The 24,780-nt window shown below is 44.8% G+C and overlaps 1 protein-coding gene across 1 annotated transcript; it reads right to left on the reverse strand.

Annotated features, from left to right (window-relative positions):
* Positions 1 to 2,043: 2,043 nt before the first annotated feature.
* Positions 2,044 to 22,391, reverse strand: LOC142853735 (adhesion G protein-coupled receptor F4-like). Its single transcript, XM_075978917.1, has 9 exons — positions 22,305 to 22,391; positions 21,423 to 21,477; positions 18,391 to 18,542; positions 15,849 to 16,121; positions 12,903 to 14,279; positions 9,163 to 9,204; positions 8,405 to 8,448; positions 7,398 to 7,454; positions 2,044 to 2,672 (listed from the first exon to the last, which is right to left on the reverse strand). The coding sequence occupies exons 1-8, from the start codon at positions 22,389 to 22,391 to the stop codon at positions 7,442 to 7,444; spliced, it is 2,043 nt and encodes a 680-aa protein (XP_075835032.1). The 3' UTR covers positions 2,044 to 2,672; positions 7,398 to 7,441.
* Between the last annotated feature and the right edge of the window lie 2,389 nt (positions 22,392 to 24,780).

The raw sequence follows: 24,780 nt of genomic DNA on the forward strand, positions 1-24,780 counted from the left end.
AGGGAGCCACCTTAGGGTTGGCAAGAGATTTGAACCTAGAGTGGCTCCCAGGTGCCCAAGCCGAGGTCCCCAGCTAATTCCTTGGGCAGCGGGGGATAGGGAACCTGAAATGACCCTATCCTATAGCAATACTGACGAATATCTTGCATATCATCATAGAACCTTCATCTGGTGATGGATGGAGATAGAGACAGAGACCCACACTGGAGCACTGGACTGAGCTCCCAAGGTCCCAATGAGGAGCAGAAGGAGGGAGAACAAGAGCAAAGAAGTCGGGACCACGAGGGGTGCACCCACCCACTGAAACAGTGGAGCTGATCTATTGGGAGCTCACCAAGGCCAGCTGGACTGTGACTGAAAAAGCATGGGATAAAACTGGACTCTCTGAACATGGCGAACAATGAGAGCTGATGAGACGCCAAGGACAATGGCAAGGGGTTTTGATCCTACGTAATGTGCTGGCTTGGTGGGAGCCTAGCCAGTTTGGATGTTCACCTTCCTAGATATGGACAGAGGGGGGAGGACCTAGGACTTACCACAGGGCAGGGAACCCTGACTGCTCTTTGGACTGGAGAGGGAGGGGGAAAGAAGTGGGGGGAGGGGGAGAAGGGTGGGAGGAGGGGGAGAAGGGTGGGAGGAGGGGGAGGGAAATGGGAGGCTGGGAGCAGGTGGAAACTTGTTTTTTCTTTCTCATTTTCTCAATAAAAAAAAAGATTTTAAAAAAAAGGGCCATATTTACTGTGGGATTTATGTACCAAGTAAGTTTACTAAACTAAGGTCATTTAAACAAATTTGGCCTGAAGTTACATAACTACCTGGATTTCTACATTGGAAGAAATAAAAGTTGTTTCCATGGCAGCAGGAGTCAGGAGTCAGGAAACGTCAATCAATAAATTGACATTCAGGAAACATTACAAATATAGGCATTAAACTCGTACCTCACTGAAGACCTTTTAAAAGTACCTTTTATTTTTTAATTTTGTGTGTGCCAGTGTGTGCATGTATATGTGTGTGCATGCGTACTTGTGTGTATGTGCGTGTGCTTGTGTGCATGCATGTGCACGTGTGTTTGTGTGTATGAGTATGTGTGTGCGTGTGGGGGGTGGTGTGCACGCATATGTGTGCATGCGTGTGTGTGCACGTGTATGTATATGCATGTGTACTCTCACATGTGGAGTCAGAGAACACCTTGCTGGAGTTGGCCCTCTCCTTCCCCCATGTAGATTCTGGAAACCAAACGCAGGTAATCAAGCTTGGTGACAAATGTCTTTATCCATTAACTATCTCTCCAGCCTCCTTCAAAGAATGTTTTAACGATACCAGAAGGGAATGATTTATCATTCTTAATAACCTTTGGTGTGAAACCAGTTTTGTTTCTAAACCAAAACTAAAAGTTTTGACTGTAGTCCTGCAGAGATAGTTACTGTTAGATCCAAAGAAGCTCCCAAAATGGCAGTACTGCTGACAATGTCGTAGATCTCCCTTAAACCACCCTTAAAAAACCTCCCCTAAATCTGTCAACTTCCTAGTTCCCGGTCAATCTCAAAAGCCTGTATCACCTCAAGGACACTGCTATCATATAAAATCTACTTGTTTTTCTACCATTTTGCTCCTCTCACTGACCCCCCCCCCCCACAAGAGACAGCCTTGGTAATTTGATCCTTAATAACCTTTCTCTTTAACCAAGGAGAGGTTGAGTTCGGTGGTTTCATTTGCCCTCACTTACAGTTACTAAGTATTTTGTAATACAAAAAACAAGATGACCAAATGACCCACACATAGGGCCATCTCTAATCCTAATGATGTCTTCAGTCTGAAGGCCGGTCCAGAGGGCTGCCATTTACCAAACCATTGCAAAGCTGCAATATCAGCCTTCCCAGACTTAACCCATGAGCTGAGAAGACTACCCCGCTGATATCCATGAATATTGTGTTATCACTGGAAAAGCCCATCTTGAGTGAGAACGCACATGAACAGGTTAGGGAAAGTAAATGTATCTTATTTTTATTTCTAAAAATAATAACCCAAATTTTCTTTATTTACAGTTGTTTAAAAAGAAACAGTCATAAACACATCCACTTATCAACAGTAAGAACCGTAACAGCACTGTGTCTGTCTCACAGAAGAAGCAGCGAAGGTCCTACAAGCCAGGTTGTCTAAGGATTAAAATAATAAGCACACAGAACAGCCACCCAATGTTCTTTTCCTTTTGGGGGAAACTGAACATGAACAAACTGCAGAGTAGATACACTATCCTTCACATTTGACCTTTAACCCTGCCACCGACACTGGATCTGACCTGAATCCTCCAGACCCCCAGGATTCCCTCAGTGCAAAGATGTCTGGGTCCAGGGCAACAGAGAAGCTTGGGGGATGAAAGCCGACAATCCACAGGCAGCTGTGGGCTCACCAAGGAGACCACTCAAGGCTTTGCAGATGGAGGGTGACTCTTGACCACGTGAACAAATACCAGTCTTTGTCAAATCAGAGCCAACAGGCCAGTCTTTGGAAAATCCCGCTCGTCCACTGTGAGCCTCAGCTGGTTTCCAACTGAGGTCATGCTCCTGGCTGGAAGAGGATGTCACTTTATTCCAGCTATGGTTTTTTGTTCTTCCTTCTCTTGGAGCCTTTCTCCATCCCAGCATGCAAGGCATCTCCGAGAAATAAGCCATCTGGACAAGAAGATGGAGCACTTTTTGGTACATAGAATGATAGCTGGCATTTCTAAAAACTTAATTTGATTCAGGGCAGAGGTTCTCAACCTGTGAGTCGCGACCCCTTAGGGTCAAAAATCAGATGTTTACATTACAGTTCATAACGGAAGCAAAATTACAGTTATTAAGTAGCAACGACATAATTTTATGGGTGGGGGGGTCACCACAAGATGAGGAACTGTATTAAAGGGTTGCAACCATAGGAAAGTTGAGAACCACTGCACTAGGGGAATTATTTTGTTTATCCTGAAACCATCCTGGAAAAAAATGTGCTATTATATCTATACCATGATTAACAGAGGAGGAAATGAGATCGACTTGCCTGTATATCTCACAGCAGCAAGGCTGCTCCCTGCCTGTGTTGTCCTGATTCCTAGATCATAAAATGAACTAAGAACCCACGTTGCTCTTCCCAGTCCCCAGTTAGTCTTTAGAAGGACTCTAGGGATCTGAACTCACATTTGCATCGTTTTCTTCTATTTTTTGCTCATGAATCTTATTTCCATAGGGAAATGAACCCTGGCTCCTTTTAGGAGCCCTTGAGGCTTAAGCAAACTGCCACGGAGGAACTCTCCCTAAGGTCAGAGGATCACTGTGTTTCAAGGCCTGCTGCAGATGTGAACAGCAGGGGGCACTGTGCAGCTCTGGCCTCCATAAGAATAAGGTTCACCTCTGTGTCTTCTCTGGCGAGATCTGCCATTCAGAATCCACCCCTGAACCAAAGTACCCCGCAGTTCAGGTCTCGGCAGTCCTTCCTAGCCACGGGCCTCAGGGACAGAGCTGCTGCCATTCTGTATGTACCCCCAATCTTGACCTGAGATCACTGGGTGGGATAAAGGCAGCCTCCATGAGCTAAGTGCCCCTCTCTCATCCCAAATCCAGTCCTAAGGTCTGACTACCGGAGCTAGACTACTGTTTAGTCTATGACCCAGCATGCCGGTTAAGAGCAGCCAAAACTGCCTTTACTGCATGGCTTCACCATGACTGGTCTACACTCCTACCTTGTACACACCAAAAAACAACCAGAATCTTACTGTGGTTGGGACTCTCTTTGTTGAAAGACACTCCCACCCGACATCCCCCACCTCCTCCCTCTCGCCCCTATGCCACCAAATCTCCTTTCCGGACTTCAAATTTTCACCTACTGTGACTTTCCTGTCCCTCTACACGAATGCTTGCTTATTTGATCCCTTTCTCTGCCACGACGCCAACTGCTATTCCAGAGTCCTTTTAATACCATGTATGTATAGGTGTAAATTCACGGCCCAATGACTGAGAAAACTCAACAGGGAGAGAGACGCCCGCAGAGCACACGCCAAAAAGATTCAAAACTCGGCTCATCATCTACCTCTTAAGTCCAAAAATAGAACTGAAAATCAAGTAACAACAGAGAGCGGCCTTTGCTGACAGTACACTCCCAACTTCCCAGTCTGGGTGCAGTACAGACGTAAGCCCCGCTGAATATAGCGGACAATGAGGGCTGCTGAGAAGTCAAGAACAATGGCACTGGGTTTTGATCCTACTGCATGTACTGGCTATGTGGGAGCCTAGGCAGTTTGGATGCTCACCTTACTAAACCTGGACGGAGGTGGGTGGTCCTTGGACTTCCCACAGTGCAGGGAACCCTGACTGCTCTTTGGGCTGATGAGGGAGAAGGACTTGATTGGGGGAGGGGAAGGGAAATGGGAGGCGGTGGCGAGGAGGAGGCAGAAATCTTTAATAAATAAATAAATGGCCTCCATAAGCCTATAGGGAGTGGCACTATTAGGAGGTATGGCCTTTTTTGGAGTAGATGTGGCTTTGTTGAAGGAAGATGTATCACTAGGTGGGCTTCGAGGTCTCAGATGCTTAAGCCATGCCCAATGTGGTAGTCACTTCCTGCTTCCTGCAGATCTGGGTGCAGAACTCTCAGCTTCTTCTCCAGCACCAGGTCTGCCTGCATGCTGCCATGCTTCCTGCCGTGCTGACAACAGACTAAACCTCGGAACTGTGAGTCCCAGTTAAATGTTTTCCTTTGTAAGAGTTGCCATGGTAACGATGTTTCTTCACAGCAATAAAACCCTCAGACGGTGCGGGATGGTTTTAACTAGGTGTGTCAGGTCTCCACACAGCCTAGAATCGGATCACCTGGGAAAGGAGGCTTAATGCAGTATTATCTAGCTCAGATGGGCCTGTGGGCAAATCTCCAAGACTTTGCCTTGATTGTTGATTTATATGTGAACACTCAGCCCACTGTGGACTGCCCATTCTGTAGGCACGGGAGCCTGAACAGCAAAACGGGGAGAAAGCTAGCACAGAGCAAGCAAGCATCCATGTTTTTATCTCTCTGCTCTTGACTGTGGATATGAGGTTTGAAACTCCTACCTTACTTCCTCAAAATAATGAACTCTAACCTAAACCAATACATGACTTCTCCCCTACATTGTGTTCTTTTTGTTTTGTTTTTTGTTTTGTTTTTGGAGCCTGTCCTGTAGTTCAGGCTTGTAGTTCAGGCTGCCCTCGAACTCACAGAGATCCGCCTGCCTCTGCCTCCCAAGTTCTGGGATTAAAGGCATGCTCCACCACTGCCTGGCTCCTAAACTGTGTTAGTATATTTTCTCAAGGCAACAGAAGTTAAACTAGACCAAATGACATGACAGCATCGTCCTTCTTTTGCTTCCCAGCACTCCACATGTGTTAGTCTGCAAAGATGACTTTTTCCCTTCAGCCTTTTCTCTCTCCCTTTTCCTGGGACCCTGTGTCCAGGTCCCACACCAGTACATCAAGTCTGTAGGATTTGTAATGCCAGAAACTTTACAAGATTTCTTCTAATTCACAGTATTTTTGTTTCCTCCACTAAATTGCTTCAAACCCCTGCCTGAGCCATACGTCAAAAAGAAAAGAAAAAAACAACATAAAAGAAGACATGGCCACTGCCAGGTGATGGAATACAGTCACTCTCAGCTATGTACATGTGGAAGGGCCATGGTAACTTCTCCAAGAAGAGGTCTGATACGAGCCTGTGCATCCTCTACGTGCTATTACTTAGTGGCCGTTTCTGACTGCTGTTTTGTGACTTAATCACCTCCTTGTGACTGCCTAATTTGTCCGCCCCCCCCCCAATTTCACCTGTAAAGAAATAAATCTCAGGGGTCAACTGTGAATAAGCAGGTAACTGCCACATGGACACTCATACCCTCTTAGGAATGATTCTAGGCCCCGCTTCACTGGGGAGAGGCACGTTTCCCCGTTGCTTTGCGACTTTATGTAACTTCTTTTTTTTTTAATTTATTTATTTATTAAAGATTTCTGTCTCTTCCCTGCCACCGCCTCCCATTTCCCTCCCCCTCCCCCAATTAAGTCTCCCCCCCAGCCCGAAAAGCAATCAGGGTTCCCTGTCCTGTGGGAAGTCCAAGGAACCCCCACCTCCATCCAGGTCTAGTAAGTTGAGCATCCAAACTGCCTAGGCTCCCACAAAGCCAGTGCGTGCAGTAGGATCAGAAACCCATTGCCATTGTTCTTGAGTTCTCAGTAGTCCTCATTGTCCGCTATGTTCAGAGAGTCCGGTTTTATCCCAGGCTTTTCCAGACCCAGGCCAGCTGGCCTTGGTGAGTTCCCAATAGAACATCCCCATTGTCTTAATGTGTGGGTGCACCCCTCGCGGTCCTGAGTTCCATGCTCGTGCTCTCTCTCTTTCTGCTCCTGATTTGGACCTTGAGATTTCAGTCCTGTGCTCCAATTTGGGTCTCTGTCTCTGTCAATCAATGCTTTTGTCTGGGCAGCAGAGTTACCGTTAGTGCCAAAATCGATTCACAAGAAGGAACTAAGTCCTTCTTGAGCAATGAACAGCAATGAATGCAGAGACTGGCAGCTCCCAAGAAGCAGAAAACAAGCAACAGTAGCGGGCTCAACTCTCAAGAGACATGGACACCACCATCTCTAAGGCTGGGATGCACTGTGGAAGATGGGGGGAGATCTGCAAGATGCCATTCTCTGCAGTCTAGATGTCTCTAGAGGCCACCGCAATCATCAGCTCTTGATAACTGTAGATGCTTACACTTGGGGAGGCCCTATCCACAGTCAGTCATGGAAAGGTGAGTGACTAATGATGCCCCACCCTTTGCCTCTGGACTGCGGGTTAGTAATAGATTCTGGAAGGGAGGGAATCACGGTCTTCTATTGTATGATCACTGCTGAGCCCAGCAGGCTCCATCAGTTAGCTCCAAACCCATGGTCATAGTCAGCCCTAGTTGAACTCGGTGGGTCAGAAGACAAAGCAAATAGACCTGAACACGAGACAGAATTTTGTGGGGACAAATGAAGATGGGCGGAAGGATAGGAAGGAAGTAGGTGGCAGTCAGTATTCATTGATTACAAGTATGAAACTGTCACAGAACAGATTTACTAATAAAGAAAATAAAAGGGTTAGAGGGGAAATAAGATGTGTGAGCTTGGCAAATGGCTCAGCGCACCATCTATGAGCGCAAACGAGGTCACAGCATCTCCTCGCCAAGGCCATATGGTTGAGGTCCATAGAAACTCAGCTGCCACTGTCCCTGTGCTCACTTTTGTGCTGGGTGGTAGAGAAGTGCCCCTCTTTTGATAGTCCTGCCGTCCGTTCTATTCCCTCTCGTCTAAGACATGCTCACGAGTGCTTCTGCGGCGCCTGCAAGTCCAGTTTCTACCTGGGTGTTCAATACTTACATTTTAGTCTCAGCGACTCAGTACTTTGGATCCATTGACTGGACTTAACGATGCCTTCTAAATGGGGTGAAAATAACAGAGTTGTCAGTGAGCGATGATACTGTCAAAACTATGCATACTTATAGATTAACATGCGGGCTGCCTAAAGATAACAGTGTGAGAATGAAGCCCCAGAGAAATATCCAAATTGATACAGCCATGAAGAACAGAATTACTGCATTTTACTGAATGCAATATTAAGGGTGACTTCATTGTCGTTGTTTTGTTTTTTTTACATAAAGTTGGTTAAGACACAATATATTAATTGGCTAGGTGGTATATGTTTAACTTAAGAGATGTTAAATAATGGTAAAGAAAATTTCTGTCTTAAAATTAATGAACTGTGATAGTAAAAGTCACACTTGGAAGCATCCGTAGATAGTGTGTCTCAATGCATCTAGAAAGATTGTTTCTAAAGCTCAGAGGAAGAATATACTGGTTGAACAAATAAATTTTAGCAGATTCAGAAAATTTGGCACTCGGTCAAATTTTCAAAGACAGATTGCCAACTCCAAAGTCTTCGTTACAGTCAGTACATATACAGTTACTCTAGTCCATGGAAGTGTGGTCTACTGGAAAGAGTCCCACACCTGGAGGGTGGGCAGGCTTTGGTTGGCATTTCCTCCTGGCAATGATTCTACTTCTAATAAGATGGGTGACCTTGCACACAACTCTCAGCTACTCTCCTCACCGGTAAAATGAGTGGGTTAAACTTTCTCATTTCCTAGCTCCCACTTTTTATAAACCACTGGTCCTGGGTTAATCTCAATGGCCTCATGTCAAGCTAAAAATGTACACACACGCAAAATTCCCCCGAAAGGTATCTTCTGATTCTCTCTGTCTTTGTGAAATGAGAAAGAAAAAAGAGTAATTTTGCTAACAAATTCTGAGTCCTGGACTATGGCACCCATCTCTGCATGCGTGAGGACACTGACCCATCAGTCTGTCACTGGAAGGAGGCACCTTACCTCTGCTGCTCTCGACTTCCCCTCATCCTCAGAGCATCCCTTATCTGAAAAGCAATGACAGACAGTGATTCATAGGCGTCAGGGGAAGCAGCGACATTCCAAAGTCCAGACACATGTTCTAGAACTTTAAGACCAGGGAGTCCGACCAGAGCAACATTAGGTGGTTCAGCAGTGCACCCAGAAAGCTTTTGGATAAAAGTCGAAGCGTGATATTAACAATAACAGAACTATTTTCAAATTGTAGCCATGGTTTCTGTTCTTTTTCCCAACAATATCCTCATGCAATCTCTGCTCCTCATGGCAATAAGGAAGCAGAGAGAGTAGAACATTCTCGTCTTCCTTCCTCATAGTTGCTGCCATGGAGTAGACAGAACAGAATGCTGGAAAGAAGGCAATGGGGCAGACACCATAGCTCTCCTCTCCAAGATGGATGCAGGTTAGAATCTTCCCGAGAAGCTACCACCTCGTGGTGCTACACACATTAATAGAAATGGGTTAATCAAGTCATGAGCGTTAGCCAAGAAGAGGCTAGATATAATGGGCCAGGCAGTGTTTAAATGAATACAATTTGTGTGTTGTTATTTCAGGTGTAAAGCTAGCCATGCTGGAGCCGGGCAGGACGAAAAGCAGGCCCGCTCCCTATTGCCCTGAGCTGTACTCATTCAGCAACCCTAGACTTCGGTTAAAATTATTTCACCCTCCTGATTCCCTCGGCCACAGGAAATTATCTGGCAATGAATGAAACAAATTCAAATTACCTTGTAATCCATAATCGTGCCGAACACCAGGATGAAAAAACCCTGTAGTAAAATTCAACAAAATCATTAAGGAAAACTTCCTGAGCAGCATCCTGGTGTTATTTTAATCTTACTCTTCTGACCCCTGAACAGTGCCTGGACATTAGAAATCCATTTCCACTGGCGCAGATGGACATGCATTGGCAGAGCCTGGCATGGTGGTACAGATCTGTATTCCTAACTCTTGGGAGGCAGAGGAAGGAGGATCTCTAGTTCAAGGCCAACTATATGTATAATGAGTTCTAGACAAGCCTGAGTAGCTTAGCAAGACCTGTTTCTAAGATAAATAAAATAAAATGGGCCAGCAAGGTAACACAGAAGGTAAATGCACTTGCCACAAAGGCTCAAGACTGGAGTTTGACCCCTAGGATCCAAGTGGTGGGATTAGAGAAAATAACCCTGGTATGTTGAGCTCTCACTCCACATACAGGATATACATGTGTGCGCACACATACAAATGAACAGGGGTGGAAGAATAATACATATTTTAAATTAATGAAATGAACATTGATGGGTCTCTTTTTTTAATCTACCTTCTTCCCTGACAATGAGGATCAGCCTCATGAACTTGTGCACATGGGTTATTGATGCCTATTGAATGTCCAATGATATAAAAAGAGTTTTCAACCTTACTGTATTGTTTGAATGAGAAGCGTCCTCCATCAGCTCATGTGTTTGAACACCTAGTCTCCACCTGCTGATGCTGTTGTGAGATAATGTGGAACTTTTTGTGTGTGCGACCTAATGTACAGATGTATGGCAGGAAGTGAGAAGTCTGAGGCCAAACCAGGTTCCAGCCTGAGCTTTCTTCTTCTTCAGCCACATAAGATGGCACAAGCTCTTGACATCAAGACCTAAGCCACAGCTCCCATACTACCACCCCACACCCGCTACCGTGAAACTAAGAACTGAAATAAATGCCTTCTTTTCTTGAGTTTCTTGGGTCTGGTGTCTTATGACAGTGACAAGAACAATTCCTAAAATGTGGATTCAGTCCCATAATTTCATCTCAAGTATTGAATTGTTGAGTCGTTCTCAGGATGGCAGGTATACATGACATGGAATCTGGTCATTCAAAAAATCACAACCAGAAAAGCAGAGAACTAATCTTTAAAGAAATGAAACTTGTGTCCTGTTTTGAATTGGGGTAAACATTTTGTGAATAGTCAACCATGGACTCTGAGATGGTAGAATTTTTTAGCAAAAGTAAATGAAAACTACAAAGACCTGGAAGCTGGGAGAACCTTTTCTCAGTCAGTTTTGCTGCAAAGAAAACCTGATCAGGTGACAATGAAATATTAAATGTAAGTCACAGGGAATTCTAGCTAAGAAAATTAGCAAAACCAAAGGTGTTTTTAGCATTATCTATGAATAAAAGAGAAATATAAGTGTTCTGAAGAGGAAATACAGATAAACTATTCCTAAGGTTTAATTAAGTCACAAAGAAAAAAGATGAGGGAAGGAACTGCAGTTCCATGGTAACTACTGGTATAGCTTGCATGGGGCCTGGGTTTGGTTCCCAGCACCAGAAAGAAAAGAGGGGGACAGTGAAGGAGGGAGGTGAAGAGAACAGGGGAGGGGGAAGGAAAGGAATAGAGAGAGGGGAGGGGAGAGGGAAGAGGGGAGAAGAGGGGAGGAAAGGAAGAGAGGAGAGGAAGGGAGGGGAGAAGAGAGAAAAGGGGAGGGGAGAAAAGAAGGTAGGAAAGGAGAGCAGAGAGGAAAGAGAGGAGAGGAGGGAAGAAGAGAGGAGAGGCAGGGAGGAGTGGGGAGGGAAGGGAAGGGGGGAGGGGAGGAAAAGAGAGGGGATAGGAGGGAAGGGGAAGGGATAGGACGGGAGGGGAGGGGAGGGGAGGGAAGGGAAGGGAAGTTATTAGTTACTAATTTCCAGAGTGTGAAAATTAGCCACAGATGATGGCTCACGCCTGAATCCCATCACTCAGGAGGCTGAGGCAGGAGAATCGCTATGAGTTTAAGGCAAGCCAGGCCTAAAAAGTAAGACCTCTCAAAAATAAAACAGAACGGGGATTCAGAAAGACTACTCAGCAGTTAGGAGCCCTTGTTGCTCTTGCAGAGGACTTGTGCACCCACATGATAGCTCACAACTATTTGTAACTCCAACCCAGGAGATTGTATGCCCTCTTCCGACCTCCTTGGGCACTGTACGCACATAACATAAAGATATGCATGCAGACAAAATATCCAGGTGTATAAAATAAAAAAATTAAGGAAGAAACTTTTAACTTAAGGCAATCACGATTTTTGAGTTCAAGAAAACAAAGGCTGAAGTCTGTGTTTCCTCTTTACGACCACATAACTATTTAAGAAAATGTGTAAGATACACGAGCGGCCTAAGCTGGCGTCTCTGTACCTGGTTGGCTCCTTGGGCCATGCCTGACAAGCCAACAGGAAGGCTGTTTTGTTGGACAGTTACAACATTTACAGTGAAAGTGAGAAGCTTTCCCCAGACCGGAAATCTTTGCACTTTGCCAGCCTTCCCCTCTGCTGCAACCTCTCAAATGTGCCATCGCAGCTCAGCGTCGGCTAAAAGAAAATCATGAGAAAAAACAGGCAAGGCTGTGTGCCAGTAAAACCCTATTTACACAAACAGGCAGAAGCCTGAGTTTTCCAAGTCCTGATTAAAAGTGTAATTAAGACTATCAGCCCGCCAAGTTTTCTATGACTCATAGGTAGGGAATGCAATCTGATTAAATGATAGGGTCCCCGAAAGGCAAGCTTAGAACAAGAGGGACCATCTTGTCAGAGCGTGTGTGGGGGAAAACACAACAGAGATCATTCCAATCCAAATCCATATCTCGCCAGGTGAGAAAAGTTGAGATCTGGAAAAAAATGGCCTTCCCAAGATCAGATAACATAGGACTATATCTAGATATAAATAGTAACTAACTTTTATTCCACAAGAAATGGAAAGAAAGAATTATAAGAATTTCTAACTGGTCAACTTCCAACGTGAAGGACCTCTCTCTGGGCTACAGAAAATGTCTATTTTGCTGAGTTCCCTGGAGAAGGACGGCATTACGCCTATTTTGATCAAGGAGCAACCTTTGACATTCATGACCAAAGGACAGTCATCAATGTGAGAAGACTAGTTGTGGGCATGATAGGGAAGACTCAGAGTAAGTGAGAGAGAAAGAAGGACAGGCCCCTCCCACCAGCCTGGTCAACTGACCCCAGCATTATCGGTGGTCAAGCATATCAAATCGCACCTATAACCTCAGCACACGGGAGCCTGAGACAGGCAGACAGCTACAAGTTTGAGGTCACACTGGCTACAGAGTGAGATCTTGTCTCAAAAACAATCCTTTTTTAAAAGACGGGGGGAAAGGTACCAAGTGAGGTGACTCAGCAAGTGAAGACTCTTGCCACCAAGCCTGACCTGAGTTCAATCTCCAGGTTCTGCACGATGAGGAAAAAGAAGTGACTCCTATAAGCTGTCCTCTGACCTCCACATATGTTCTGTGGCATGCATATGGCCTTCCACATACATGGACAGAGTGTGCACACAATAAATAAATAGTTACTTTAAGTAGGAAAACATGCCAATCTAGGTGGGATATGCTATGCTTAGACACCCCTGGAATATAGAGAGAAAACTTGGTATCCTTTAACAGTAAATAAATCACAGCTCCCATGCCTTGATGTCTAGCCAGAAACACAAAGCAAATCCGCCTTATTGAACTTACCTGGAAAGCATTGAGCAAGGCAAAGATTATATGAAATACCAGATGTGTGCCTTCTAGCAAGGTTGCTAGACCAAAACCCCAGGTCAGTCCCAGCAGCGGGGTGAGGATGGCAACATTTTTGCTGATCCTGAAAACTATGGCCATATCCTGAGATTTTGAACTGCCCATCAAAGGCCTCTGAGTATTGATAGCAACTGCCAGAACCACAAGGAGATTCACAGCAACAATGGCCAAGGCTGGGATGGCAAACGCAAAAAGGGCTTTGGTTTTGTTCCAATTAAGCCAACAGGCATCGTCTCTGATGTAACCTTCCCCGGGCCCAGTGACGGTAACCGTAATGACAGCAATCACCAGAGGACACCCATAGCCAACGAGAAAGCCTATGGCCATCATACGAGACTTCATTATCCGGCGGAAAACAACCAAGATTCCATAGACTATGAGCAGCGCTTTGAAGAGCATCCAGAAGAACAGGGAGAGGAAGAAGAAGTGACTGAAAAATGTCACAGCCACACACCACCTGAGGTCCTCCCGAACATATGCATTGGAGCCAATGATGAACCACACGTTCGCAGTCAGGAGGGACACTGCAATGTTCACGATGCACACATGGCGCATGTAGGATATCTCGGTCACAACCACCCGGGACCAAACCACAGCTTCGATGACCAGGCAGAGCGCCAAGCTAAAGATGGAGACGCTGAGCCCAACGAAAGTGATATAGTTCAGAACCTTGTCCCTTACAGGTTTGGATGACATGAGAATGGAGAAAGACATCACTGTTCTGTTGCATTTACAATGGCAGTTCACGGCGCCTCCAGTATCTGACACGGTTTTACATGGGCTCTCGTCCCACTGCCTTTTCTCAGAATGCCAGCCGACACACCGGCTGCTGGCGCTCTGGGATTTATTGATCTTATCAAAGGTGAGTATGATTTCTTTCAGGTTTTCTGGCAAAACCAGTGACAAGATCAGACCATTTACGGGCTTTGGGAGATTGACATTTGGCCCATGGGCTTCTTTCAGAATGGCCCCCAACGTTGGAAAAGCTATGCCGATGGCTTGGGAGACGTTGGACGGCAGCTCACGTAGTGCTTGCCTGGGAATTTCTATCAGTACTAGGGCATCTTCTGTGTCATCGGTCACGGGCATGGAGAGGTTGAAACTGTTCTCAGAGCTGTTGCGATAGATGTGGGCACCTTTCGTCTGAATGAAGAGTTCATTGACAATGCTCTCAGATTCACCGTGGATTTGGAGTTTCTTGGCGAAGGAGTTCACTGACTCCAACAAATCTGAGCTGGCATTTTTATTGGGAATGAAAGCCCAATTTGAAATGGCAGTCTTGTTAAGGATGTGGTTGGCCATTTTTCCATAGTTCTGCAAAGGAAACAGGCCTGTTAGTGTAAAAGAGTTAGTTTCTAAAACCCAAAACTTTGGCAGATCTAATTATTTCATCTCGTCTGATACTGGCCTCTTCAAATTCACTGTGTACTGTGATTGTGCATGACGAATGCTAATGGAAGAAAATTCAAAGGATATAAACAATATTATTTTAGTATTAAAAAATAGAGATACTCTCAGCAGTTGGCCTGGCTAGTTTTATGTCAACTTGACACAAGCTAGAATCATAATCTAAAAGTAGGAAACCTCAGTTGGAAAATATGCTTCAATAGATCCAACCGTAGAACATTTTCTTAGTTAAAGATTGATGTGTGAGAGCCCAGCCCATTGTGGGTGATGCCATTCCTGAGCTGGTAGTCGTGGGTTCTATAAGAAAGCAGGCTGAGCAAGCCATGGGAAGCAAACCATTAGACAGTACCCCTCCCTGGCCTCTGCATCAGCTCCTGCCTCCAGATTCCTGCCCTACTTGAGTTCCTGCCTTGACTTCCTACAAATGATGGGCTATGATATGGAAGCAGTATAAGCTAAATAAACTTTTTCCTCTCCAATTGATTTGTGGTCACAGTGTTTCATCACAGGAATAGAAAGCCTAAGTAAGACTGCAGGAACTGACCCAGGATCAGTTTTCAGCATCCATATGGCAGCTCACAGCCATCTGTGACATCAGTTCCAGTTCTGGCCTCAGAAGGCATCAAACATACATTGTATATATACATACACTCATACACATAAAAATAAATCTTTTGAAAAATATATATGATATATGCATATATATATCATATATTATACATGTTTATCTAAACATTATTATTGCATCTGAGGAAGATCCTCGCAGTACAGAATATAGAACTCAAGTTCCATAAATGTAAAAAATTGTTTTTGGAAGGAAGTATATGTAAATTCCATGATAGGTTTGAGAAATATTATATATATATATCACATCCCTATATCCCTCCTTTTAATGATAAATACCAGTGCTTGTGAGCACAATAGAATCCCTGAGAAGATGACCAGGTCTTGCTGGAATTGACTTCAGCTACGAGACTGTTTTCTCAACATCCATGAAAGCCTGGGTCCCCTTCCCAACACAGCAAAGACTAGATGGAGTGATGTTCATCTGAAATCTCAGGCGGAGGGATGTGGAGGCAGGAGAATCAGAAGTGCAAGGTCAGGCTTAGCTGTAGAAAAAGTTTGAAGCTAGCCTGGGCTCCATGAGACCGTATCTCAAAACCCGAAACCAAAAGACCCATCCTAAGGGGAAACGTTTGACTTTGTTTAACACACTGATACTAACTACTGTTGTAATGCGCAACTCCCTTCTAAAAATGCAGAGTCAAACAACGTGATCTCCTAGGGTAGACTTCGTGTAGGCCGTCACCATGCATTCACAGCCTAACGTTTTTATAAATAAGAATGTGTTAACACAGAAAGCTGAACAGAAATGTCTGCTGCTGGAAAGAACACTTGAAACTGTTAAAAATAGCAAGATTTGATTTTTTAAAAAAAAGTGCATCTCGTGTTTAATGAAATTAATTTCTTGAGTACCTTCATTTTCTCGTGAGTCACATTCCCATGTTGTCCGTCCAAAGTCTGCAAGCCTGTGGAGATGTTTTTTAATAACTCTACTACAAATGCGATATTTCCAGACGTAACTTTGGAGGACTTCACAGGGTCGACTATGCAGACGTAGTCCTCGGGGCAGTACTTGTGGATTCCTTGAAAGACATCCCCAATATGGTGCTGTGCCTTGCTGTCCACTAAGTTCATGGGGAAAAGGGAAGACGATGCCATGGAAAGGCTAGCTGCAGGATTTGCGCCCTGTGGGGGGGGGGGGGGATGAGAAGCCAACATACATTAGCTGAAAGGAACTAAACCACAACAATCTCTGTGGGGAAAACAGATAGACAAGGTGGCCCTGGAAAGAGCTCGCTTGCTCAGAATAATTTAAGGCAGTCAAGGGAGCCCTGGCTGCCACCAAAATTCCCACAGAGCAGACTAGTGAACCTTTCTGGAATTTGCTTTCAGAATAATGGTTTGAACTGCAGTGTGTTGTTGTAAGTATGTATGTGTGTGCATGTGTGTGCCTGTCACAGCATGGAGGATGCCCTCACCTGTACATGCACATATAACAGTTAACATTGGTGTCAACCAGTATGTATGTGTGTGCATGTGTGTGCCTGTCACAGCAAGGAGGATGCCCTCACCTGCACATGCACATATAACAGTTAACATTGGTGTCCTCCTCAATCAGTATGTATGTGTGTGCATGTGTGTGCCTGTCACAGCAAGGAGGATGCCCTCACCTGTACATGCACATATAACAGTTAACATTGGTGTCAACCAGTATGTATGTGTGTGCATGTGTGTGCCTGTCACAGCAAGGAGGATGCCCTCACCTGCACATGCACATATAACAGTTAACATTGGTGTCAACCAGTATGTATGTGTGTGCATGTGTGTGCCTGTCACAGCAAGGAGGATGCCCTCACCTGTACATACACATATAACAGTTAACATTGGTGTCCTCCTCAATCAGTATGTATGTGTGTGCATGTGTGTGCATGTGTGTGCATGTCACAGCATGGAGGACGCCCTCACCTGCACATGCACATATAACAGTTAACATTGGTGTCCTCCTCAATCAGTATGTATGTGTGTGTGTGCATGTGTGTGCATGTCACAGCAAGGAGGACGCCCTCACCTGCACATGCACATATAACAGTTAACATTGGTGTCCTCCTCAATCAGCCTCTCCACTTAAGGATTTTGTAGGATTTATTTTATTTTTAATTATTTAGGATTTGTTTTACTTTTAATTATATATGCCTATATGTGTCTATGTGCAGGTATGTGCACGTGAGTACAGGTGCGTGGGGAGGCCGAAAGAGGCTATGGGAGCTAGACTTACAGATAGCTCTAGTCCATTCAACTGGGTGCTGGGAACCAAAGCCTGGGCTTCTGGATTGGCAGTAGGATTTCTCAGCACCTCCGGATCTCTATCTCATGGAGCTCACTGTTTTGGCTAGACCAGCTAAATGGCAAGCACCAGGGTCCTGCCCAGCACGGGGCCTATAGGCACATGGGGCAGTTCCATAGATGCTGGGTTCTGAACTCATGTCCTTGTGTTTACCAGCACGGCAAGAACTCATCCTCCCCAGTCCTTCAAGATTTATAACAAGACATATTCTACAGAAATGGAGGGGAGAAAGATCCAGGTGGAATGTCAAAGGAGAATTGATTGGGAAGGGTTAGCTATTCAAATGCCACATACTAAAGAATCACAATTTTTTAAAAAAATGTGAATTGTTCCAAGTATATGTTAGTTGACCATTTCCTGTTGTTTTTTACGTATATTCCCTCAGAAAGTGACTCTGAATAAGCAAGCACTTTTGCTCTCTTACACCTGTCACCGGAGTTCCAGGGATGTCACCAGAACCCCTGGGCTAGAAAGGCAACACCATCCGCAATTCCTCTATAAAAAAATACAAAAGTGTGGAGATGCGTGTCCTTCGGTGGGGTTGGAGGGAAACAGAGAAGTGGGTACTCGATAGAAGTATATAAGACAGATTCTTATTGTAATTGAGACATGTAGGAGCCATTGAATCCTTATTCCTGCTAGACTCTCTCTGTTTTAGTTAAAGGACTGAAAGCATTAGAAAAGAATTAATTTAATTCAAGACATATTCAGTTGATTAATTAGCAGAAGGGGCATACAAATTCACCCATAAAGCTAAGATATTTTACTGTGAAGGGCCCATCGTTTGCATGTAGTTTAAGTAACTTTTACTGGATTTATTTAACCTTTCATTTCCAAAGTTAGAGTTGGCACAATCTCTCTTGCTCAGCTGGACTTCTCACCCAATCTTGGAACTGATCTTCAGGAGGAAGACTGAGAGAGTGAGGAGAGACGTAAGTACGTCAGTGCGTGGGTAAGGAAAGACGGCCATGATGCAAGCCTCGGGCAGCTGTCCCCAAGTCCAAGCCTGAGACTTACTGCCATTTAGAAGAGACAAGATTGGAAGTGCCGCCTTCCATCCCCCACCCCAGGAGAGTTAGCTCCTGTCACCAGGAGTGTACCCAGCATCACCTGAAACAGGGAGTCCACAGAGAGGCTTGTGCATGTTTCCGTTGTTTTCTGCCATTTGCCTTGACTACATGTGAATACTATTTCTCCGTGGAAATAGGGATCACAGTTCTGGCTACAGTTGGACGTCGAGCTGCAATTTCCACTGCATTTATCTAAAAACAGGAAGAGGGGGAAGGGAGGGAGGGAGGGAAGGAGGGAGAGAGGGAGGGAGGGAGGGAGGGAGGGAGGGAGGGAGGGAGGGAGAGAGGGAGGGAAAGGATAGAAAGAGAGAGGGAGGAAGGAGGGAGGGAGGGAAAGAAAAAACAAAAAACAGCAAGTTAGAGGCCAAATTACCATTTCCACACTGACAAATGCATCTAGTTCATTCTGGGATTCTGTGAACAGCTCGCCAAGGAGATGACATTGAACTGCATTCTCAGCAATAAGAAAAAGCTGCATGGTTGCTGGTGAAGCTATTGTCCAGGAAGAGTGAGCAGAAGACAGAAAAGGGGTCCTCGGGGTATTCAGAAATCCCTGGTGAGAACCCCTGAGGAAGAGAAAACAGGGGGGAACCCAGGAGTCTTAAAGACTCTTGTATTTGAGTTTGGTCTGTAGCTATTGCACTGTTTGGGCAAGGTTATGGAACTTTTAGGATGCCAAGTGTTGCTGGAGGAATTATGTCCCTAAGGACAGGCACTGAGAGTGTACAGCCTCACCCACTTCTAGTTTGCCCTCTCTGGTTGAAAATGTGACCTCCCAGCTCCCTGCTCTGGCTGCCTGCTGCCGTGCCTCCACCAGTTATGGACTCTCCTTCTGGAACTCTCTCTTCCTGAAGTTGCCTTTGGTCACGGTGTCTTATCACAGCAACCAAAGATAAAGGATACAAACACCGAGTAGAAACCTTCATTGTATCTGTGGTTGACAGATACTTGGCAGGTGAGGAGAACAAGCGTCAGTGAGCCTTTCTGTGCAGAGCTATACACACAGAGTTGGTGGCTACAGCACGGAAATGCACATAACCTTTACATCATTGGAGGTGTGTGCAGTCACTTGTCATTACTCACTGGGGTTACTTTCTGTATGGTCACCATGAATGCTGAATTATCAAGCACTAATCTCCTGTTCCCAGAGGGATATAAGGTGAAATGCCTGGGAATTTCTGTTCATAATATTCACAGCAACTGATGAGATATTCTCAACAACTGTGGTCTTCCTTTGTGTATATTTTGTGTGTACTAGTCTTTAATATGCATTGCTAATATGTATTGTTGATTCATTAAGTTGAGCTCACAGTACCCAGCACTCAGTGCACAGTGTTCTTACTCAAGCCTGAACAGTGCCAACCTAACACATACATTTTCTCCATCACAGTCTTCTTTGAGCTAAAAATACTACACAGCAGTCCAGCATTCTTGTTAGAGGATCACTTGAAAAAGAAAAATCACCATCATCAAGTCCCAAAACACAAAATGATGTTTTGCGGTGAGTTGTTGTTGGTAGTGGTGGTGATGTTTTGTTTTGTTTGTTCATTTTGGCTTTGGTTTTTTGTTTATTTGTTTTTGACACTTCATGTCCAGAAGAGATTGGACTGTGTCCATGTCTGTGAGAGATTATCTTCAATTTTTGAAAATAATTTATTTATTTTTATTTTATATTCATTGGTGTTTTGCCTGCATGTATGTCTGTGTAAGGATGTTGGATCCTGGCATTATAGTTGTGAGCTGCTCTGTAGATGCAGGGAATTGAACCCAGGTCCTCTGGAAGAGCAGTCGTGCTCTCAACCACTGAGCCATCGCTCCAGCACCCGAGAAATTATCTTGATTGATGATGGATGTGGGAAAGGCTGGCATGTTGTGGGCAGCACCAGGTAGCCTGTGCTGTTTAAGAAAACTAGATGAAGCCGGGCGGTGGTGGCGCACACCTTTAATCCCAGCACTCGGGAGGCAGAGGCAGGCGGATCTCTGGGAGTTCGAGGCCAGCCTGGTCTACAAGAGCTAGTTCCAGGACAGGCTCCAAAGCTACAGAGAAACCCTGTCTCGAAACCCCCCCCCCAAAAAAAAAGAAAAAGAAAACTAGATGAGGGTGAGCTGGTGAGCAAGGCTGAAAGCCGTTATCCTCCATGGATGGTTCCTGCTTTAGCTCCTACTCGAGTTCATGCCATGACTCCTTTCAGTGGACTGTCTCAAAACCAAAAGCAAAAGAGGAGAAAAGGAGGGAAAGAAAAAGCGTTGAGAGATATTGCAGTGTTGAAATCAGCAAAAATGAGGTAATAATTTGCAGCAAATGAAGGGTACCACCATGGTGATAAACTGGATAGCTCTAGGCACAGTTCCACTCCTGGCCAAAGCAAGTAAGGGTTTGTATTTTTTTCCTTGGCATCTATCCAGGATACTTACTTTGGCTAATTCATTAACTAGAATAGTACTGAATTTCTCCACCCACCGGTTGGTGATGCCATGGTGTTGCTGCAGCTATATCATGGAGAAGCATCTTGCACAAGTGCTAGCTTCCTTTCTGCCCTCTTTCCCTATCCAACATCACATTGCATAAATATGTGTGTCCCTGGCCTTAAACCTGACTGCGACCTGAAATGTCTGGGTGAAGTCACATGATGCTAAGATGTTAGTAACGCTAATGTTCTCATTCCTCCACTCCTGGAGTATGGCCAGTCTTACCACCACCAAACCGCCTTGCTTTGCCTTACCAGAACCCAGAGCACAAGAGTGCTGCTGCCCACATTTAAGAATCCTGAATATACCTTTGGAGGAAAGAAGAACAGTGTCCTCTTGGCCTGTTCGAAGTTTAACAAACTTATTTCCCTGTTAACTGAAAATGGACATCAGTCTTCTCTTCTAAAGCATGTGTGATTATGTGTCAACTCGCCTGATTAGTTACGTAAGAAACCAACCGTAAGACAATATATCAATGCTGAGAAACACAGAGAATCATGGGAGGTAAGCCTGAGGTCTGAAGATGCTTCCACCATCCACCTCCTTTTCCCTTTTTGCCCCATCTCCAAATGAATGAAAACTATATTTTACAGCATTACATACCTTGTGTCCGACTAAACTTATGCTTCCATAGAGGTGTTTGAAAGTCATCTTTAGCCTGAAAAAAAAATTCAAAAACCATTACCGTTTGATGTTCTCTTTCAGTTTCAATTTAACTTAGAGGATCCATGTTAATGGATAGAGTACAAGCTCTCAAGACTAGGGTGGCAACCGTGGCAGACTCGAGAGATGGTTCTGAGGGAACTCACTGGAGAAGACACAAGTCAGGGCACACTACTGTCTGAGAGCTCACCTTGAAGGTCACCTGAGCTCTGAAGGTCAAGTTAATGGATGGGGTGGATCTCTTGTAGCTTTAAGGACCCAGAGAGAACACAGAAATGGCTATTATACCATCAATCTAGTCTCTGCCTGTACTGACTCTCCAGATGGAATACAGCTAAGGAGAAATCCCAGGTACTCTAAACCCATCCTTAGTAGGATGAAAAGAACAGAAAGTTCACTGGGTTGCAATAATTGAATCACAAACTTTGTATTCACGTAAAGGATTGGAAGTATCACTTTAAAGTATAAAAATTGATATGATAAAGATATATGACAAAGAAATTAAGACTCTGTGAAGCAAAACAACTCCCAGAGCCAGCAAAACCTCAGTAAGATCTGAATCTAATTTGCTCTGCTGCAGTTTATGTCTTTCCTGTCAAAGTGACTGCCACCCCCTGCTGCTGCCTCCTGGGCTGTTGTTCCCTGCCGTCTCCTCACTTTTGTTGTGGTTGTTCCCTCCCTTTGAAAATTACCACCGATAAGAGTAAAGCTATGATCATTCAAAATTGTATTTTAATTGGTGTGTTACTTATCAGCTACCTAAGACATCTAAGGGAACTGAGGGATTTCTTGTAGGATCACACAGGAAGAGAACAAACTTACTTTTCTGTGAATCTTGGGTTTATAGAGAGAACATTCCGTGGTCAGAAAAAACAGTAAAGAGCAGACGATGGTCACCTGGGCCTTCATTTTCACATTGGGGATTTTACCCTGAAACAGAAAGCAAGGAGGTGGAGTCAGCTGGAGGTGATGACGTCACATGGCTACCTAGTGCACGGCAGGGTGAACGCTTAGTGTATATACCAGACAGAGCCACCTTGGTGTGGCTAGAGCCACGGGGAAGAAGGGACTCAACTGAGAAAACGACCTCCTCCCGTTGGCCTACAGACTTCTCTGTAGGCATTTTCTTGATTAGTGATTGATATAAGAGGTCCCGGTCCTCTATGAGTAGCTCCACCCCTCAGCAGATCCTGGGTTGTATAAAAAAGACTGAGTAAATCACCAGGAGCAATTCCAGAAATCAGCGTCCCTGCATGACCCCTGCTTCAGTTCCTATTCCTGCCTTTTATTCCTGCCTGGGCTCCTCTTCGTGATGGACTGTGTTTGGGATGTGAAAGGCAGAATAAGCCCTTTACTCCTCAGGTTCCTTTTAGTCAGGATATTCATCACAACAATCAAAAGCCCACCAGGTCACACACCAAACAACATTCCTTAGGAGAGGACTCTAATACCTATTTTCAATCTAGTTAAAGTGCAAAAAAAAAAAATTAAGAATTTCTCTCATCATTGATCTTTCTACTGAAGAAGACGATGGAAGCATCCAGAAAGATACATATTCATCAAAACTCCAGTCCCGTAAATTTCTTGAAAGCAATATTTATCAAATTTTCTAGAGCGCCTGGGAAGATGGTTCAGTCACACCTGTGGTCCTTACCACTAGGAAGGCAAAGACTAACAGAGCCTTGGGGCTCACTGGCCAGCCAGGCCAGCCAGTTCTGGGTTAGTGAGGAGACCCTGTCTCAAAAATACAGTGCAAAGTGACAGAAGAAGGAATATCATCCACTGGGCAACATATGTGCGTACATTCATGCGCACGCACACACACATGCATGTGCACCTACAGGTACGTGCACACACGCACACATACACACATGCACACATGCCCATGCACACACAGGCATGTGCACACAAGCACACATACACACACACACACACATGCACACATGTCCACACACATGCCTGTGCACACACAGGTACGTGCACACACGCACACATGCACACGGTGGGGTGGGGGGGGACAACAACCCAACTGCTCTGCACCAAGACTCTAGTCACTCGCGGAGAACCAACTGGAGGTAAACTTATGTGCATCCTTGTCTGCTACTAGGTCAAGTGCCGAGACTTCCTCTTGTAGATGGACCAACAACTGTGCACAGAGACAGGAGGCCCTGGAGAGTAATTACCTCTTCCATGGCCATGTCTGCATTTCCTGCCCTTTCCCTTAACAATCTTTCAAAATCATATCCCTAAAAAGGTATCACCACAGCACTTCATGTGGGATAGGAGCAATTCAGACCCCTCACTTTAAAAAACTTTTCCTTATAATTTTTCTCTTGGGGGTGCAGACACAGAGGAGCAAAAATAGCTTGCATTTTGGAGATAGCGCTAGGTCTCAGGTTCCTGACTACTATTGATTAACTGGCCTTACCTAGCCTGTTTTCCCATCCATCTCTTTAGAGGTAGATACATCCTGACAACCAGCATGTATCAGGTGGCTCTTATTCACCAGAAACTGCATCAGATGGGAGAGAGTAAAAATAAAGAGACTAGCTGTACTGGTTACTTTTCTGTTGCTATAATGAAATACAATGACCAAGGTAACAGAAGAAGGAGTTTATTTTGGTTTATGGTTTCATAAGGATACAAAACCATTATGGCAGAGGGGTGTGGTGACAAGCAGCAGGCATTGGGACAGGAACAGGAAGCTGAGAGCTCACATCTCAATTGCAAGCATGAAGTTGGAGCAAGAAAGTCCAGAGGGGAGTGGAAGGGGAGAGGGGATAAAGAAGAAAATATGGAAAGACTGCAAAAATTAAGGGTCATTTAGGGGGAAGTATGGAAACTTAACACAGTACAAGTTTCCTAAAATATATACATATACATCTCTAAATGAAATCACCCAATAATGGGGGAGACTGGGTCCCAAACTTGACATCCCTTGTCAGCAAATGAAGCTTCCGGTACTGGGACTGGGTTATATCTAACTGAGTTGTTGGCCAAAAGGGTCCCATGGGGATTCTCAAGCAATCAGGCTGTTTCCAAGACTATAGGTTTCTCTCCACAAACTCACAGCAAGGCCCAGTGTCGAAGAAATGACTACACAACTCGTTGAATACGGAGAAGTAAAACTGGTGCCTACATAAGGCCTCCACCTCTATCTGCCAGTGTCTTTAGTACAGGAAGGCATTCTGCACACTATTAAAAGAGAAACGTAAACACCAACCCAGTCACAAACCCTTGGATCTACATGATGCCCTGCCTGCAAGATACGCTAAAGCAATAGTGGTACAAAGTTTGT

This window comes from Microtus pennsylvanicus, chromosome 7 (assembly GCF_037038515.1).
Source record: "Microtus pennsylvanicus isolate mMicPen1 chromosome 7, mMicPen1.hap1, whole genome shotgun sequence".
Classification (NCBI taxonomy): domain Eukaryota; kingdom Metazoa; phylum Chordata; class Mammalia; order Rodentia; family Cricetidae; genus Microtus; species Microtus pennsylvanicus.

What these genes read in the sequence shown, in the direction of transcription:
- LOC142853735 (XM_075978917.1), bottom strand. Translation starts at nt 22,391, where the DNA reads ATGAAGGCCCAGGTGACCATCGTCTGCTCTTTACTGTTTTTTCTGACC. An exon ending in AACCCAAGATTCACAGAAAA is followed by an intron (nt 21,478 to 22,304) that starts GTAAGTTTGTTC and finishes TTTTTTTTTCAG; the next exon opens with GCTAAAGATGACTTTCAAAC. An exon ending in TAAGTTTAGTCGGACACAAG is followed by an intron (nt 18,543 to 21,422) that starts GTATGTAATGCT and finishes TCCTGTTTTTAG; the next exon opens with ATAAATGCAGTGGAAATTGC.